Source organism: Sminthopsis crassicaudata, chromosome 1 (assembly GCF_048593235.1).
Source record: "Sminthopsis crassicaudata isolate SCR6 chromosome 1, ASM4859323v1, whole genome shotgun sequence".
NCBI classification, from domain to species: Eukaryota; Metazoa; Chordata; class Mammalia; order Dasyuromorphia; family Dasyuridae; genus Sminthopsis; species Sminthopsis crassicaudata.
In genome coordinates, this window is record NC_133617.1 from 626453994 (window position 1) to 626473133 (window position 19140).

Consider the following 19140-nt stretch of genomic DNA (forward strand, 5'->3'; position numbering starts at 1 on the left):
TATATTATCTTTTTATTTCCATGTTTGAAATATGGGGAGGGGGGGAGACAGAAGTGAAGAGACACAGAGGTAGAGAGAGACAGAGGCAGAGGCAGAGACAGTGTGAGAGAGTGCCAGCGCAAACTAAGATCAACTCAGGAGAGCTCTACTCCACAATATATGTCCTGGGTCTCATTCTATGCATCATTTTCAAATGAAACCATAGAAATCATTCTTATGAAATAGACTAGAAGCTGAGTTCTTAGGGTTTTAGTGAACTGTTCTCTTAATATAACCTAATTTTAATCTTATAGTTCAAAAAGCTAACATGGTCTTAGGCAATATTAATAGAGTCAGTCAATAAGCATTATTAAGCACCTATTTTGTTCCAGGCACTCTGCCAAGTAATGGTAAGTCAAAGAAAGGCAAAAGGCAGTCCCTACCTTCAGGAAGATTACAATTTAATGGGGGTAAAATCCCACACAATTGGGGGGAAATGATTAAGCATTTAAATAGTGCCTGCTATATCCCTAGCTCTGTGGAAGGACTTGGCAGGTGTTATTTTATGTCTGTAACAATTAGCTATATTCAGGATAAAATGGAGATGGATGAGAGTGCTCTACTCTGCTCTAGCCATTTTTAGTGAGTCCAGGAGAAGATGACCCTATAGGAAGACAGGCTAGAAACTATGCCCTGTAATGACCTGCTGTAACAAAGATTAATCTGGGGAAGATATTACTTGAGGGTAGGGTGAGCACTATAACTATCATTAAATATTTTAAAGGGATGCTATGTGCAAGAAGAACCAGACTTGTTTTCCTTTGTTCCAGAAGACAGAACCAAGAACAAGATGCAGAAATTGCCAAGAGACAAACACTTCTCTCCCTAATAGAATACTGTTATAGAATGAACTAAGCTGGCTCAGGAAGAGCTGAGCTCCCCATCTTGGTGGGTTTTCAAATGGAAGTTGAGTGATTACTGGCTGGTATGTTGCAGAGGGGTGCAGGTGAAGGCATGGATGTCACTAGTTTACCTCAGCTCCTTTTTGACTTTTTTTTTTTTTTTTTTGACAATTAAGGTTAGAATTACCCATCACATAGAAATTGTGGAAACTCTGTGCATGATGTTCACATAGACTCTGGCCAATCTGGCTCAAGAGATTAAAATTTTGAAAAGCACAGACATATAATCAGTCTGTGCTGTGTTAGCACAGGATTCTGCCAGTTAAGCAACACGCAGTGAATACCAGAGACAGAATACTGGGCTCCACTGGAGTATGGATCTCATGCACTATAGCAATTCGATTTTGCTAATATTAAAAACAAGACTACTTCCTGTCATTTGTATATTCAATCACAAGTTGACTACTTATCTAGCAATCTATTTACATTGCAGTAAACATTTGATAATTCTGCACATAGAAGATGGAAAATAGAAATAGTATTATATATGAAATATGGAACTTTTTAGAATGCTTTTTAAAATTAAAAATACATTTAGCCATTCTCTTTTTTATTACTCTAATAAAAATGTTCAAAGCCTAATAACTTCAGTTTAATAACTAGATACAAAATGAAAACAGATATAACTAAGAATATAGTTGCTATGGAAAGAGAAAAAAAGTGCTAAAATCTAAGCAACTAAAAAACAAATATTTAATTTTATTGGAATTTAATGATGGAGAAAATGTACCTGCAGTATCTTGCGCTGTCACATCCGCTCCGTGGGTAACCATGGCCCTGAGGCACTCCACCTGCCCTCTTGATGCAGCCAGGTGGAAACTAAAGAAGGAAGCATCAAGATCTTGGTTAGTTACAGGTTTCAGAGGAAAAAAATATCCCATCCCCCATAAGACTTGCTCTTCTCCCCAACCTCCCCTGCACTATTGACAAGATGAATATTCTGCCCTTAGGAGGCAACAATGATGGTGATGGGGATAATGACAATGGTGGCAGCCGCTGCTACTATTACTAGCTAACATTTATACAGCACTTCAGAAGTCTGGGCAGCACTTTTGCAAATATTGACTTTTAGCCTTTCCATAACCCTGGGAGATAGATGCTATTATTATCTCCACTTTCAGATGAAGGAACTGAGACAAATGTTAAGTGTTTGCCATTCAGCTACTAGTGTCTGAGGTTTTCTTGACTCCAGGCTCACCATTCTATTCTTTTTGCTATTTAGCTGTCTCTAAATGTATAGTTCTAATGCGAGTTAATTTTTATTTTTTCCAGTCCACAAAGCTTTTTTTTTTCTTCCCTGAGGCAATTGGGATTAAGTGACTTGCCCAGGGTCACACAGCCAAGATGTATTAAGTGTCTGAGACCAGATTTGAACTCGGGTCCTCCTGACTTCAGGGCTGCTCTATACACTGCACCACCTAGCTGGCCCAGTCCATAAAGCTTTATTAAAAGGTAGGCATCTATCTACACCCAAAGAAGGAACACTGGGAAATGAGTGTAAACTGTTTGCATTTTTGTTTTTCTTCCCAGGTTATTTTTACCTTCTGAATCCAATTCTTCCTGTGCAACAAAAAATTTGGTTCTGTACACATATATTGTATCCAGGATATACTATAACATATTTAATATGTATAGGAATGCCTGCCATCTAGAGGAGGGGGTGAAGGGAAGGAGGGGAAAATTTGGAATAGAAGTGAGTGCAAGGGATAATGTTGTAAAAAAAAAATTACCCATATGCATATGTACTGTCAAAAAAAAGTTATAATTATAAAATTAATTTAAAAAAATTAAAAGGTAGGCATTCTGTTATAATAGGTAGGTGAGGAACACTGAGTCTGGAATCAGGAAGACCAGAGTTCAAATCCAACTTCAGAGAGTTTCCAGCTAGGTGATCCTGGGCAAGTCACTTAACTGCCTCAGTTTCCTCATCTGTCAAGTGAGCTAAAGAAGGAAATGGCAATTCCTATGTAATGCAAGTTAATTTTAAAAGATAAAAGATACTTCATGTATATGTCATACTTTAAGGTTGTTAACTCTTCCTCCATAACCCTAGAAGATAGATTGTTGCTACCTAATCTTCCTGACCCAGCATGTCAATACCATCCATGGGATTTTCTTGGTTTGTCATTTCCTTCTCCAGGGTATTAAGGCAATCAGAGATTAAGTAACTTGCCCAGGGCCACATAGCTAGTATCTAAAGCTGGATTTGGACTCAGGTCCTGATTCTAAGTCCAGAATTCTATCCCACTGATCCACCCATTTGCCTCTGTAAATTAATAGGTATAAGGATTTCTCCCATTTTTAAAGATAATAAAATCCAAGTAGTAAGAATTTCTGGCCTGCCCATGGGCTACACAGCCTGTAAGTGTCTGAAGTAATATTTAAATTTTGATCTCCCAAGTTAAAGTCTAGCCGTATATTTGCTAAGTCATGCTGCTACTTAATTCTTTTGCCCTTCATTATTTAAAGGAAGACAGTAGCGGAATGCTCTAGAGCCAAAACCACAGTTGTCTCAGCTGTCCTGACAATTCCCAGTTCAACACTGTGGCAAAGACTTCAAGGGTTAAAGGAAGGAATAGGAGGGAAAAACAGCTAGCTCTTCACTTCCAAGCTGCCTTTCAGTCTGATTTTTCTTGCACTCTTTCTTGGTGACAGAAAAAAGGCTCTAAGGGGTTCAAAACCTTTCCTAACCAGCATTCTGTCAAGTTACCATCACAAAGATCGTAACTACCACAAGCACCATAAGCTTAATAATATTAATAAGATTAATACTCAATACATGAGGCATAATTTCTTTTACTTTATATAAATATAAACCAAATTCATGATAGGGAATCATGGGTCCAAAACAATCATCTTGGCAAACAAAAAATGCAGTTGTATTTAGGGCAGGCTGGAATAAAAAGTTCTAAGAACAATTCCAAGGCTATTCCAGACTATTAGTAGTAGAGTGTAGGTGGAACGAAGTCTGGGAAAAATTCTGAAGGAATATTGTTCCAGATTTTTTTTTGGATCTAATTACTGCTTATATCTTCAAAGGTTTACAATAAAGCGCCTCCAGAGGGCCTCAGAAGTGGCTTTTCCAAAAAAGCACATGGTTTCTTGGGACCTGCAAGAATTAGTATATTACTATAATCACTGCAAAACTAATTTATAGCCAGGGCATTTCCTCATAGGAGAGGAGACAGAAAATAGTATGAAAGTATCAAGTTATCATTCTCTAGCCTGAAGGATAGGGATGACTCCCTGCAAGCAAAGCAGTATTCTGATGTCCTTTTATCCAATAAATCATTAATTACATAAAATGTAACAAAAATATATGCATGAAACTATTTTATAAAACTTTTTATAAATAAGCTTCAGAATTTATTAAGGCTGTCAAGGTTCTATGGTTCACAAGGGGTTTTCTATAAATTTGGTGTTCAGGAAAATCTAATGAAATAAGTAGAAGCTTATTTTCAATCCTTAAGTTGTAAATTTCTATCTCTTGGTTAAAAAACAAAAAACAAAAAAAATTTAAAAGCTTAAAGACTGGAAATAGAGCTAATCCATTATATTGTTTTATGTAAGTTTTATATACAGAGTAAATCTTGTCCTTTCCCCAAATTACAAAGTGTGTATATGTATATATGTGTGTATGTGTATGTGTGTGTGCATATATATAAATCAAAGATAACATCCACTTAATTACTTAAGTCAAATCCAACCTAAGTCAGAATAACTGTCTTTCTCAAGTCTCACAATTTAGTAGAATCGGCTAGAATAATGGCCTTCCAACTTTTCCCCACAATTATGCACTCATCCGTAAAAAATAACTAAAAGTAAAATTTTGACATGGAACAACAAGTCTTATTTATTCTTAAATCAAAAACATGTACTATTATGCTATTATAGTATAAAATTTATTCAGCAACAGAAATTTTATTTATTTATTTGCTTATTTGTTGAGGCAATTGGGGTTGAGTGACTTGCCCAAGGTCACACAGCCAGGAAGTGTTAAATGTCTGAGGCCAGATTTCAACTCAGGTCCTCCTGACTTCAGGATTAACACTCTATCCATGGCACCATCTAGCAGCCCCCAGTAACAGAAATTTTAAAAGGATGAGAATAAAATGGAATTATATTTGGGTCTAGAGTCAACTGAGATTCACTGATATCTAACTGAGATCTGTTAAAGATTTTAGTGTGAAAAGGCCAACATGTCCCACTGCATCTAGGGCCATTTCCAGTTGTCATGACCCATATCTTGCCACTAGACCCAGATGGCTCTGGAGAAGTGAGCCCGATGACTGCACAGTCCACCCTCACTTAAATCCAATTCATTTGTATGTCATGGCATCTTTCTGACATCATGGTTCTCTTTGAAAAAAAGATGAACAAAAACAACTTGAGTAAGAAAATCACATGTCAGGTGTAAACTTTAAATACTCTTTTGCAGTTTTGTCTTTGAATCCTTGAGCAAAGATCCCTACACATAAGAAACACTAGATAAATGCTTTTTGATTGATTTGGGAGTGTAGGGATCATTTTTTTGCAACTCTGGAGATGATGGAGAGGAAAGAAATTTGAAGTATAAAGCCCATTCAGAGGTCTACTGCAATAATCTATGATGAGGATGGGACCAAAAGAGACTCTGGGAAGACAGTGGGAAAAACGTTGAAAAGATAGAAAGATTTAGCAACTAACTATGTACAGTGTGAATGAACAGGAGAGAATTGAGGATCCTGAAACTAAGAGCCTTGATGACTGCAAGAATGATGGTGCTTTAGGCAGAAATGGGCAGTTTGGAAGAGGAATGAATTAAGGGGAAAACATAATGAGATTTCAACTGCATTAAAACTTTTTTATCCTGTCACTCTCACTCTGTCTCTAAGGAAAGGAGGCTCAGAGACCACCGAGGTGAGGTGAGAGACTATCGGTGAGGAATTAATTTTCCCAACAGCACATAAGTAATTGCTGATTCTGGTGCCCATATTGATATATGATAATTATCCCAAGCACTGATTCTTGGTGCAGAAGAAGAGACATTGGGAGCTTACTGCAATATTACAGAAAGTTAGCTTCTAGAAGAATGAGGGAATATTGTAATAATAATGGAAGAAGAGGGTAGTAGGGGTGTGCTGGAGAGAAGCCTCATAATGGACTATAGTAGGATGGAGAGATAATGTCACATTTTCCTGCCCTCTAACTTGATGAATACGCACCTAATGAGGTAATGCCATGGCCCTTACTCCAAACAGATTTTTTTTTTTTTTGGACAAATATATAGATAAGAACTATGTGGATAGATCTATGTTGTTTTCAGAGGATCAATGACATCATAGATAACATCTTGAGTAGGAATTGGATTTAAGTAAGCCAGAGGCGAGAAGTTGTCAGCCTCACTCTCTCTTCCAGAATCATCAGTGTATAGTGCCAAGACAAAAGTCAAGATGGCCCAGGATGGAGTAGATGACCTCAGTATCTTTAATGCACCTTTTTTTTTCTTATTTTATTTATTTTTATTTTAAATTTCTTCAACATTAACCCTTGCGAAACCTTGTGTTCCAATTTCCCCCACCCCTCCTCTCCATGGCAAGTAGTCCAATATATGTTAAACATGTTAAAATATGTTAAATCCAATATAAGTACATTTATACAATTATGTTGCACAAGAAAAATCAAATCAAACCAGAAAAAAAATGAGAAAGAAAAATGCAAGCAAACAAAAAGAGTGATAATGCTATGTTGTGGTCCACCCTCAGTTCCCACGGTCCTCTCTCTGGGTGTAGATAGCTCTCTTCATCACAAGGTCATTGGAAGTGGTCTGAATCACTTTGATACACCTTGATGGCTGCTGGAACAAATTGTTCTCATCCACCCAATTCCACCCGGGGAAAGTCTTTACACAATTGGAGTGGACATCCTCCTAAATCACCAAACGTGACTGTCAGTGAGACTCAGCTTGGTTCATCTGCCAAGAAGATTTACAGCTTCTTGGAGCTATAGATAAGAGTGGAGTGAACCAGAGGGACACCATAGGCAGATGAGAGCTCTAAAAAGGTCTCCTAAAGGGCTCCTAAAGCCCTCACAACAGAGGTGCTAGTTCTCCTGAATATCCCATGGATCTATGTAAATCTATAGTCACTTGTGGGGAAAAAAAAACCCCAATATTCATGTGAAGGAGAACACTTTACACACCCACATATGAGCACACACATAAAGAGGCATGAATGTGTGTGTATAGTACCATCTGCAATGTTTATTTCACAGGAATGGTTTCTAGGACACATCTCACAACTGGCAGGAAGTTATAAACATATTTCTTTCCTTAACCAGTTGCTCCAAAACAGAAGAGTGGATCCCCTGCCAAGGTAGACAAAATTTTATGAGAAATTAAGAAGCATCCTTCTAACCAACTCAGATTATAATGTTTAAGGGACTTGTTTTGCTTCCATTAAAGAAAAAGAATAGGTAAACTTGCAAACATTTTTCTTTATCTCTTATTTCCTTACTTCTTTCCATGAAAATCTAAGGGGGTAAACACTGGCCTATTTTTTACAGTTCTGAAACACATCTAAAAGTCTAAGCTTTCATTTAAAACCTAAAGTTATAAAATAAGTATTACACCAAGGAAAACAGATTATTCTGTGAAAGGAGGTACCTGGACAATCAAAGTCTTTAACATAAACAGTACTTTTTATCTATTAGCACACCCAATTTGCATAGAGTCTCAAATATGCCTTTCTCTGCAGAACCTAGAGAAATATACCTGTTCTCAGACTGTTTAAAATTTAATTTGGGAATTCAAATTAACATATGTGAAGAAATTATGTGTAAAGACACACACACACACACACACACACACACACACACACACATCTAGATTTATGTCAACATCTTTCCTTTCCTCTCTATTCACAGAGCCTCATTCAGGCAGGAACAAGAAATGCCCATCATAGCTTCATTCATCATTACTCTGCATCATTTTGGTATTAATATGGACAAGCTGCATGTATCATTTGTGACTTCTTGAATTTTTTTATTAGATTGTCATTATTCCTGTTTTGATTAAACAATGCATAAAAGAAGGAACTGTGTCTTATTTTTCTGTTATTAGTATTAATGTATGGCCAGCAGGATTCTCAATAAATAGTAAAAAAAAGTATTTATTGAGTATTTACTAGTGCTATTATTCCTGAAGCACTATTCCCGAGTACCAGTTACAAAGAAAAGTAAAATCAGTCCTTGTCCTTCAGAAGCTCAAATTCTAATCAGTTGTTAGCCAAGAAGTGGAATAAGAGACATTATTAAGAAAGGACTATATGAAGAAAATATATTTCATATCTGCTTATTTCACATTATTTCATTTGGATTGGCATTTTCAATTATCGGAAAGCTGATAGCTATCATTAACACCTATGATTTGTAAAATTAATTATGATTTCAAATAGCAACCTAAAAGAGATTAAAGGTAGAAATGTGATTTATCACGAGAAAAAATTTCTCAAGATTCTGGGAAAACTATTTACTAAAGTAAAATCAGAAATGATTGTATCAATCATCAGTAAAGAAAGGAAAAAATGTCAATAAAAGATGTATGGATTTCCAAGAAATCCAAAGACAAAGTTGAACTCTCATTCTAAGGAGACCTGCTTTGATATAAAATGTAGCTTTAAATCATGGCTCTGCTACAGTCTGTGTAATATTGGGCAAATAACTTTACCTCCCTGCTCTCAGTTTTGTCATATTATTTTAAGATAGGGGATTTGTACTAGTTGATTTCTAAAATTCCTCCATGCTCTAAGTTTATGATCCAGAAAGTTATTTCAAATCAGTTATTTTCAGAGCTTATAGTTGAGCTCTTAACATTTTGACAGCTTCATTAGAATGATAACACTCAAGCACAGTTTAGCAAAAGCAATGGCATTATAATTGACCTTCAAACTGTGAACCAGAACAGTGCCAATTTTTCATGATATGCTTATGTGAAAATCTGGCTGTGTGTGTTTATGGAGAACCGCAACTAGGCAGTAAGAAAAGTTGGATGGGCAAATGACAGAAGGTAGAGTGTCCTTATATTACACTCTCCAGTCTTCCTATCCACAAAAAATATTACTAATCGATAAAGAGGTGCATTTTTTTTCAATAGTAATTTTTCTAAATATATGTAAAGATAGACTTCAACATTTACTTTTGTAAGACTCTGTGTTCTAATTTTTTCTCCCTCCTTTTACCCTCCCGCTTCCCAAGATAGCAAGCAATCTGATATTGATTAAATATGTGTAATCCTTTTAAACATATTTCCATATTTGTCATGTTGTGCTAGAAAAATCAGGTCAAAAGAAAAAAAACAAAACAAAAAGGGGGAAAGGAGATAACTACATTTTGCTCCTCACTCACAGTAAAGAGGTGCAATTTTAATCCCATTAAAGATCAGAGTAGTTGTTATTGTTTGTCCTTCCTTGTCTAAGAGGGCCACATCAGGAAGGTGATGCCATGACATGCAGGTGAATTGGATTTAAGTGAGGGAAGGCTGCCTCATTTTCTCCTCTGGGTCCAGTGGCAAGACAGATTAAGACAATTAGAGATAGTCCTGGATGAAATGAGAAACCTGGGGCTTTTTTAAGCTAAGATCGTCAACAGGTCTCAATTTGACTGAGGGTGCACCCATTGACTGATTAAGGCTAGGTGGTAACTGAGGCAAAGAATCTCCTCTTTCACCTAGTTGAAAAACAATCCTCCAGGGGCAGCTAGGTGGCGCAGTGGATAGAGCACCAGCCTTGAATTCAGGAGGACCCAAATTCAAATCTGATCTCAGACACTTAACACTTCCTAGCTGTGGGACCCTGGGCAAGTCACTTAACCCTAGGCTCAGGAAAAAAAAATTAAATTTAAAAAAAAAAAAAAATCCTCCAAAAACTAAATAAATGAATCTGGGAGGGGGAGTTTCTGGCCATTTTACATTCAATCTGAGGACCCAAACAACGACCAACTAAGGCTTCACCTAGGACCTATTGGTAGCCAATGAGAATCAGATTGGTTTTGATTTAAGGCCTGGTCTTTAAGAAAGAAATCTATCCAGTAAACCCTAAGATCTTGGGAGGGTTCAGAAGTATAAGAGAAAAAAAAAGAGATGCAATTTAAATTCCATTAAAGACTACAAAAATGCAAGCGAAAGCAACTCTGTGGCCCAATTTCATACTTAATGAATTTTTAAAATATATTTAAAATTGGCCAAAATCAATGTTAATTGGTTATAAAGAATCAGAGACACTAATACACTGCTAATAGAATTTTAAGTTAGGAGCATCTTTGGAGATCATTCTGGTATTACACAACTAGAATCACAAAAATAATCACATTTCTATTCAGTAATTGCTGGGAATGTATATAAAGAATACTGAATTTTTTATAAAACAACTATTCAAAGATAGATTGGTATAGTTGTCTTTTGTGTGTACAGTTTAGCTATTGTTATTGAGACCTGGTATGACCCCATTTAGGATTTTCTTGGCAAAGATACCAGTGGTCTGCCACTTCCTTCTCCAGCTCATTTAACAGATAAGGAAATTGAGGCAAAAGGGGTTAAATGACTTACCCTGAGTTACACAGCTGGTATCTGAGGCTATGGAACTTGGAAATTCAGAACTGGCAGTGAACAGATCAAGGTCAGAGGCAGAAATCTGCCAATTACCTGCACAATGCTTGGTAATTAAAAGAGCAACTAAGAATTGACGTCTTTTAGGGAGAAATTCCTAACTTGGGATCGATTAATTAATTGTAAATTATTTTATAAAGGCTTTGATGGTCTTCGTGTGTCAGTAGATCAATAATTCAATGCAGATAACATCTCTTTCAATGACAGGAAGGTTCCGGGGGCAGCTAAGGGGTGAAATGATTACCAGGGTACCAAAGGTGCAGCCCACCAGCTGGGGAAAACACCTCCAGCTCCCCAATATCTTCTGTTTCATAGATGATTTTCAAAGCAAAAGCCCTGCCAGAGTCAATTTCATAGAAATATTTCGAGGAAAAAAAAGCCAGTCTGTTTTGGATTTAATTGTTAAACAGAGTATTTAGCTTTATACTTATAAAAACTCAGCTGGAACTCTTCAAGAGAACCAACACAGTTAAAAAGCCCAAACAGAACAGCTTGCAGATTTACATAAAACTACTTTGATCCCTTTTGCCCCTTTAATGATATTTGGAATTTCCATGCTGTGACCCAGTCCCTTAAGCAGTTCCCAAGGTTTTCTCTTGGTGATTTCCCAAAAAATATATCATCCTATTGATCCTACTGGGCCAAAACAAGAGAAAAAGGACCAGACTAAGCATGAGGGGGCAGTGGTAGGTGGGGTTTTAGCAATCTTCCCCCTGAATTTAACAACAGTTAGAAGCTTCTGGAAAATTGCAAGCACTCCTGACTTTCTGTAAGTACTTCTAGAGTTCTCAAATCAGGGAATGTAATTCAAGTGTCAAACAAACATGGCCTGCAGAAGAGATTTCATTTCCTACAAACCACTTCCCTGCAAGCTGTGCAAACTTTCCCTAAACAAACACCTCAGCACAATGTGGGATTGCTCCAGTCCTAGAGTCATAAAGGGATTTGAACTTTCACTATCCAAGAACCTAAAGAGTTATGATCTAAGCAATTTCCTTTTACTTTTCATACAGTAACTCATTCTGGTTTCCTGATTACTATATTCAAACAGACACTCAGAGAGGGGAATTAAAAAAAAACAAAAAACAACAAACTTCCTTTTTTCAAAATGCTCAGTCTCTCAAAGAACATTTTCATTCATATCAAATCCTACCAGAGTAGCTCATCCACTTCCTCTTTATAGGTAAGCATTGATGTAGAACTGGACACAACCTCAGAAATCCATTCAGTTCAACTCCTTCATTGTACAGTTGAGGAAACTGAGGCAGGTTTTGACACCCCCCCCCCAAGTCTTCTGATGGCAGAACCAAGTGTTGTTTAAAAAAAAAAAAAATAACTTTTTTTTTGTTTTCTTTTTCCCCCCTCTCCCTAGTTATACATGTACTTTAATTTTTTCTTAAATACACATTTCTTTATGAACCATGTTGGGAAAGAAAAATCAGAACAAACAGGAAAAACCATGAGACAGAAAAAAAAAAAAAAAAAAAAAACAACAGAAAAAAAAAAAAAACAGAAGAGAAAAAAATGAACCCAAGTGCACTTTTCATAAGTAATATCATACTGTCTATCCTAAGACAGTGACAGAGACTAGGTAGGAAGAGACCTCAGAGATCACTCAGCAAAAACTGACTCGCCAGTCTTTAATCTCTTGGGATCTTCAATCATCTTATCTACAAAATAAAGAAGAATTATATGTGTTTGAAGGTCTCTTCTGGCTCTACATCTATAATTCCACTCATCCTGGTAATACCTAAATACCAGGGTGTCAAGTGAGAAACAGTTATTGCTGTTTAGTTATTTCAGTCTAATCTGACGCTTTCTGACTCCCTTTGGAGTTTTCTTGGCAAAGATTATTAGAGTGCTTTACTATTTCCTTTTCAAGATCATTTTACAGATGAAGAAACTGAGGTAAACAGGTTAAGTAACTTGCCCAGGGTTACACAGCTAGTATCTGATGAGTCTTCCCGACTCTCAACCCAGTGCTCCATCCATTGTGCCATTCAGCTGCCCTATGTGACTGCATAGACATTTATATCTACAGATTCCTATCTCTTTAGCTAAAGGTGTTTTTCATGTTCTATTTTTTAAGATAAACATTGGCCCGAATAAGATTTTGAAAAGGGTCCAATTTCCCATTCAAATTCTGATCTAATTACCTAAAGATGTTAAGTCTAATAGCTTCTAGCTATCAAAGACCTTAGAAAACTAAGTTCTATTCTACACTTTGGTATATGACTGTAGACAAATTACCGAACAGAGCTGGCTCAGAAACAAATCCCCTGGAGGGACCAAAGTGCTGCCCTGGATGGTACATGACAAGCTGCTGTCAATGTTTTTCCAAAGCAGCAGTAGCAGCAACTTTAATCTCTTCAACTATTGGAAACCAATCTGGTGGAAAACTGGGAGACAGAAACATTTGTTAGCTTTCCAATTTGAGCCACTGCTGCTAAAAGAACCTGACATTTATAATAAATGGCTTTTTTTTTTTTTTTTTGAAAGGAGAATTAAAGGCCTTAAAAGCACCAGCAAAGGGATTAATTCAAAGTTATTCATCTTGATAGAGTGATAGGGTCAGCATCTCCTTGTTCAATAAATGGCTCTGGGAACTTAGTGGATTAACAGAAGCAGAGATAGAAGAGACCTTAAAAATCATCTAGTCTTAAAAAACAATAAATCTAGCACTGACACTTTTCCTTAGGTGTATAAATATGGCCAAAATTACTTATTAATCAGACACATAAACCAGAGAGCAACAATTTTACAATCTTTACAATCACTGCTGCTCAGATTTGTCCTTAGACTTTGAAACTCGGAGATCGCTTTTACATCCTTTAATTAGTAAACCCCTTGGCGATGGTCTGAAAATTCTGATCCTATACTGAATTCTGCCCCATAACAAAATGCTCAAGACACAAAAGGGTTTTTGATAAATACTATCCTCCTCAAATAGGCGAATAGTCTGAAAAATTCTTTCCAATAACAGACTGCAAGCTCTCCAAACTTGTCCACCCAATCTGCTGGAGGTACTTCTTCAGTTCTCCCTATTGTATCATCCAACCAAGGATATACTCCCCTCCTCATTATATCAAATTTAAAGTTCCCTGAAAGGCAATCTGGCAATGAGGCATGAGCTCTGGACTTGGAGACACAGGAGCCTAGCTATAGATTCTTCAGACACTTACTACCTAGTTATGTAACTGCACAGGTCACTCCTATTCCCTGGTCCTGAGCTGCTTCATCTTTAAAATGAGGATAACTGCAGGTATATTTCACAGGCTAGCTAAGAGGATCAAATCAGATAGTTAATGTACAGAAAGTTCTTCCTAAAACCTCAAAGTCCCAATATTCATGTTATTAATGTGAATAATTATTATTACTAGAACCAGTAGTGGTTACATTTAGTGGTACCACCAGATTGAAAAAGATTACTACAGATGAACTTTGGGGAATAACAGAGGTTCTTAACTTCTTATGTCATGGACCCCTTCTCAGAGTAGTGTTTTGATATGAATACATTAAAATCTGGAAGATTATAAAGGAAATAATTTATGCTGAGATACTTATTAAAAATATGTATATCTGTCCATCTGTTTATCTATCTGTTTGCCTAAATTCACAGACAATGGATTCAGCAGAACCAACTGATACTCTAGCTTAGTGGAATTCCCCCATTTTTTTGGGGGGGGGGGAAGTAGGAAGGGTTCCTGTTTTTTCCCTATGACTACCCTCAAACCTTACTCAAGTGGACCTGTAGAGATGTTTCCTTCCTGCTTGGTATATTTTAATTTTGCTCTACCTGATCATCTGCCTTGTTAAATGGTGGTGGATGCCCTGTTGCCTTTAAAAAACAATGGATGGCAAACAAAATGATTTTGTATGGGAAAAAAAAACTAAGAAGGAAATGGCAAAAGCATTGATGCTGAAATATTTATTCAAGTGGAAAAAAGCTATAAATTTTATTTTTATTTTTTTTTTTTTTTTTTTTTTTTTTTGCTGAAGCAATTGGAGTTAAGTGACTTGCCTAGGATCACACAGCCAGGAATATTAAGTGTTTAAGACCAGATTTGAACTCTGGTCCTCCTGACTTCAGGGCTGGTGCTCTATCCACTGCACTATCTACCTGATCCAAATGAAATATCTTTATTACTGAAAAGAAATTAGACAAAATTAGTGTGTATAATATTTCATTAAAAAATGTGTGTAGGGGCAGCTAGGCGGTGCAGTGGTTAGAGCACCAGCCCTGGAGTCAGGAGGACCTGAGTTCAAATTTGGCCATGGACACTTAACATTTACTAGCTGTGTGACCCTGGACAAGTTAACATCAATTACCTTGCAAAAAAACAAACAAAAAAACCAACTAATTTTAGAGATGTGGCCTATGTTGAGAATAAATATTTAGAGCAATAGAATAATTAAATTCTAGTTTTCAAATCATGATTCTGAAATCTTCTCAGTTATCCAAAGAATATATTTCTACTCATAATTTTTGAAAGACCAAATAAAAAAGGTGCCACAGAACTGGGGAAGGACAAATGCTGTTTTTTATTTTTTAAAGGGAAAAAAGTAGAGTCAATAAACTATAGCCTAGGGAAGTTCCATTTCTGGCAAAATTTTAGAACAAAGTATTAAAAAAAAAAAAGATAATTTGTGAATATTCTGAAAGGGAATCAGGTATCATTAAATGTCAGAAGTGGTTAATCTAAAAAGACAGATTAACTATTTACCTCTTTAAACAGATTAACTATTTATGTCTTCAACAGAAGAACTAGTCAGGAAGAAGCTGCTGACACAGCCTAATTAGATTTCTGATAAGTAATAGACAAGAGTCTCTTATGCTAGCCTAGTGAAGAGAATGGAAGTTGTATACTGATAACACTGTTAAGAAGTAGGTGACTGGACCAAAAGAATATTCATTAATGGGTCAGTGCAAACTTGGAGGGAGGCCTTCAATGGAATGTCCCAGAAATTTTGAGCTTCACCTTGTGCTCCTTAACATTTTAAACAGTTCCTTGAATAATGGCATATTAGACAAGTTTGTCATACTGCAGATAACAAAACAGGAAGAGAAAGTTTGCATGTTAAAAACCCGAATCAAAATCCAAAATGATCTAGACAACTATCCAAACTGACAACTCTGGGAAGTAGTAAACTCATCCCTTAATGAAGATCTTTAAACATAAGGTAGATGATCATTTGTCAGGGATTTTTGAGGGAGATTTCTTCGTCGGCTATGGGTTGGATTAGATGGTCTCTGAATTTCCAACTCATAGGATTCTAAGACTCTGTTAGTGGGTGGAAGTTCTAGATTATATCAGAGTTGTATAATCTTCATCAAAACCAAAAGTGAATCAAATATAAATCTTCAAATAGAGGCTCAGGGATTACTTGCAGGAAAGTTGCAGAGGATCCCTATTTTCTGGTTGGCTAAATGAAAAGAACATTGGAATTAGAGTCGGAGAATCTGAGCTCTCTGAATTCAAATCCTGGCACTTTCACTTATTATCTGGCTTGGCAAGTTACACACTAATTTTGTCTAATTACTTTTCGGTAATAAAGATATTTCATTTGGGGCAGGTAGACAGTGCAGTGGATAGAGCACCAGCCCTGAAGGGGTTGGACTAGTTCTCTAGGATTCTTTCCATTTATGATCTATAATCCTACAGATTCAACAATTCAAGGCATGGAATCAGTGACCAAAGAAGTGGTTCATGAAATAACTCAAATACCACAGAGGAACCATTAGGTAGCACTAAATGAACTCTAAGGCCCCATCCAACTCTAATATTTTGTATTTCTATACTATTACTACAATCAATTCATATAAATTGATGAGTTTTACTTACTATCCTTTCTATTGATCTTGACAAATAGAATACCTAAAAGTTGGAAAAAAAGGAAAAAGGACTGTGGGCAGGGACTAAGGGGGAAAAAAAATACTTTCAGTAAATAGCTACATATGAAAATACATTTTGAGGCATAAGACTCAGTTTCCATGACCTGATTTATCTTTGCTGTCTCTACTGAGAGGTACTGAGAAAGAAAGGTACTGTTATCCTTTAGTAAACTCTCAGTGTTGAGAGAATCTAGATTTACAAAAACCTCCAGTCACACTGATTTCTCTTTTCTTCATCTTGATCATGGTAAACAAAAAACCAAAAACTGTTAGCTGGAAAAGAAATTCCTATGTTATTTACCTTTCTCAAACTATAAAGTTGGGGATGATTTATTAAATGTTATCTAGGCAGGCTAACTTACATGAAATTTATAGCACAATTGTAATCTCAAACAAATCTGTGAGTTAATCCAGGAGTTCCCTCCATTGCTATAGATTGCAAGCAATCCATGTCTGTCCAGCCCATGGGACTCTGTCCATGCTGACCACAGGGAAATTGTAAGGAGCATTCCCCAAATGCTGGAGACCTTTCATTTCTTCCAATTGCCTAAACACATAGCAGGACACTGACTTGTCCACCTGTCACTCCACTTAACTACACAACCAATCTATTTTTTTTAATATGATTTCTTGAAAACATTCTTTAATCCTGCTCTTCTCCTAAAAGTGTGAGAGATTTCCAGTTCTATGTTCTAAGGGTTTTTCAGTTAAGAGAGTCTAAATAGGCAGCTAAGATAACAATATGGCCCCTCCTTCAGAGGACCAGGCCCAAAAGTCATAGAACAATTATTCTCTTGTAAAATCTGGTGACATCAGTATCAAGAACTAGTCATTACAGGTATGGGTATATCGATATGCCCTATCAATTTCATTCTAATATATGTATACCCATTTATCAATTTCACTCTAAAAGAGTACCTTTGTAGCCAATAAAATATTTCCTTGATTCAGATCTCATCATCATGCTCACAGAGTACAAGAGAGTGTTGGTTGGCCCTCCCTGCTTTAATCTCTCCCCATTCCGATGAATTCACCATTCATCTGACCATGTCACCCTTACCCAGTAAAATCCTGTGGCTCCCTATTCTCTAGAATCTAATCTAAAATGCTCTGTTTTGTTCTTAAAGGTCTTCACAATCTAGTTTTTCCAGATCTCCTATGCTTTACTCCTTTTCATGAACTCTAAGATCCAGCCAGTAACACCAGCCTCCTTGACATTCTCACACATCTCTACCTCCCAATTTTTGATTCTTTATTCCCATATTCCCCATGCTCAATTCTCCTTCTGCAAACTTCCCTACTCTCACCCCCATCCCACCCAAGCTAGTACCTTCTGTCTGTGATTATTGCCGATTTCCACTTTATATATTTTGGATATTTTCATTAGATAAGAATTCCATGAGAAAAGGGGATCATATTTTTGCTTCTGCACCCCCAGATCTTAGCACAGTACACATCATATAGCACTTAATAAAGATTTGTTGACAGATTTCAGAATTCCTCATGGGTTACAAAATTTCAATCTGCTCACACTCACTATGCTTTTCCATTTCTTGTCTTTCGTGTAAAAGTCATTAGTTCTTTGGAACAGCAATATTCCACATATTGCTGCCATGTAGGAACACTAGGAGAATGTTAATATTGTAAAATATGTGCCTTTGCTTAACTGAAAACCAAGATTAAAAGAGCTGGGCCATGCCCTCAAAGCATTCATCCAGTTCTCTTCTCTCCTGCTGTACATCAACACCAGTCATGGTTTGCTAGGAAAGTGAAGGAAGAAAAAAGATGAAGCATTAATGGTGATTATTTTTCAGGACTGGAGAATAAGTTTTCACTTCAGTGATTTTGAAGATTTCTGATTTCTCTATGTACAAAGAGAACAACTCTTTCTAAGTATGAGTAGTTATAATCAGAATAACTTGATTATCTGGTGGCCAGTTTCTGGCAATGAGCCTCTCTGAACTTACTTAGGTGGGTCCTTGAAGGACAGTCTTTAGCTAGGCTTGATTTCAAAACCATTTTGGGTTGGCTTGTACTCTACTCTCATATCACATAAGACGATGAGATCATAAATCTAGAGTGAGAGAGATCATTTAGTCCAACTCTCATTTTACAGATGAGGAAACTGAAGTTGAAAGAAGTTAAGTAACTTGTCTGAGATTATATATATAATCCTCATCAAAGGTAGGATTTGAATCCATGTCCTCTGATTCCAAAGCCACTCTTCTTCCTCACTATCTTTACAAGAACCCCACTCACCTCCACATCATGCTGAGGAGTGAGGATTGGAGGAAAAAAAATTCCTTTTCTTTTCTCTAGCTTCATGAAAGACCAGACAAAAATCCTCAGCATCATGGGCAATGCTATGTTGGAGTCCTTCTCTAATAAGAAGAAAGTAGTTCTTATAAATTAGATTTGAGGGAGTGGACTGGAAGAGAAAAGGGGAAAAAACAAAACAAAAAACAAAAAACAAAAAAAAAGAGTTTCCACTTCTAAGAAGAAAGCAATATATGAAAATATGTGTTGCATGATTGTATAAGTATCATCTACAACTTTTATCAAATTGCTTGCTTTTTCAATGGAGGGAAGGAGAAGGAAAAAATGAAATGTTTATTAATTTATTTAATTTATTTATAAATTATTTTCACATGAAATTGGGGAAAAAA

The 19140-nt window shown here is 36.5% G+C and overlaps 1 protein-coding gene across 7 annotated transcripts in view; it reads right to left on the reverse strand.

Moving 5' to 3' along the window:
* Positions 1 to 19140, reverse strand: part of RAI14 (retinoic acid induced 14) — a 149291-nt gene that overhangs the window by 23961 nt on the left and 106190 nt on the right. For all 7 annotated transcript variants that reach the window (XM_074282708.1, XM_074282707.1, XM_074282705.1 and 4 more), the window contains exon 4: positions 1672 to 1760. In XM_074282708.1, coding sequence (XP_074138809.1) covers positions 1672 to 1760 — 89 coding nt within the window. The remainder of the gene's footprint in view (positions 1 to 1671; positions 1761 to 19140) is intronic.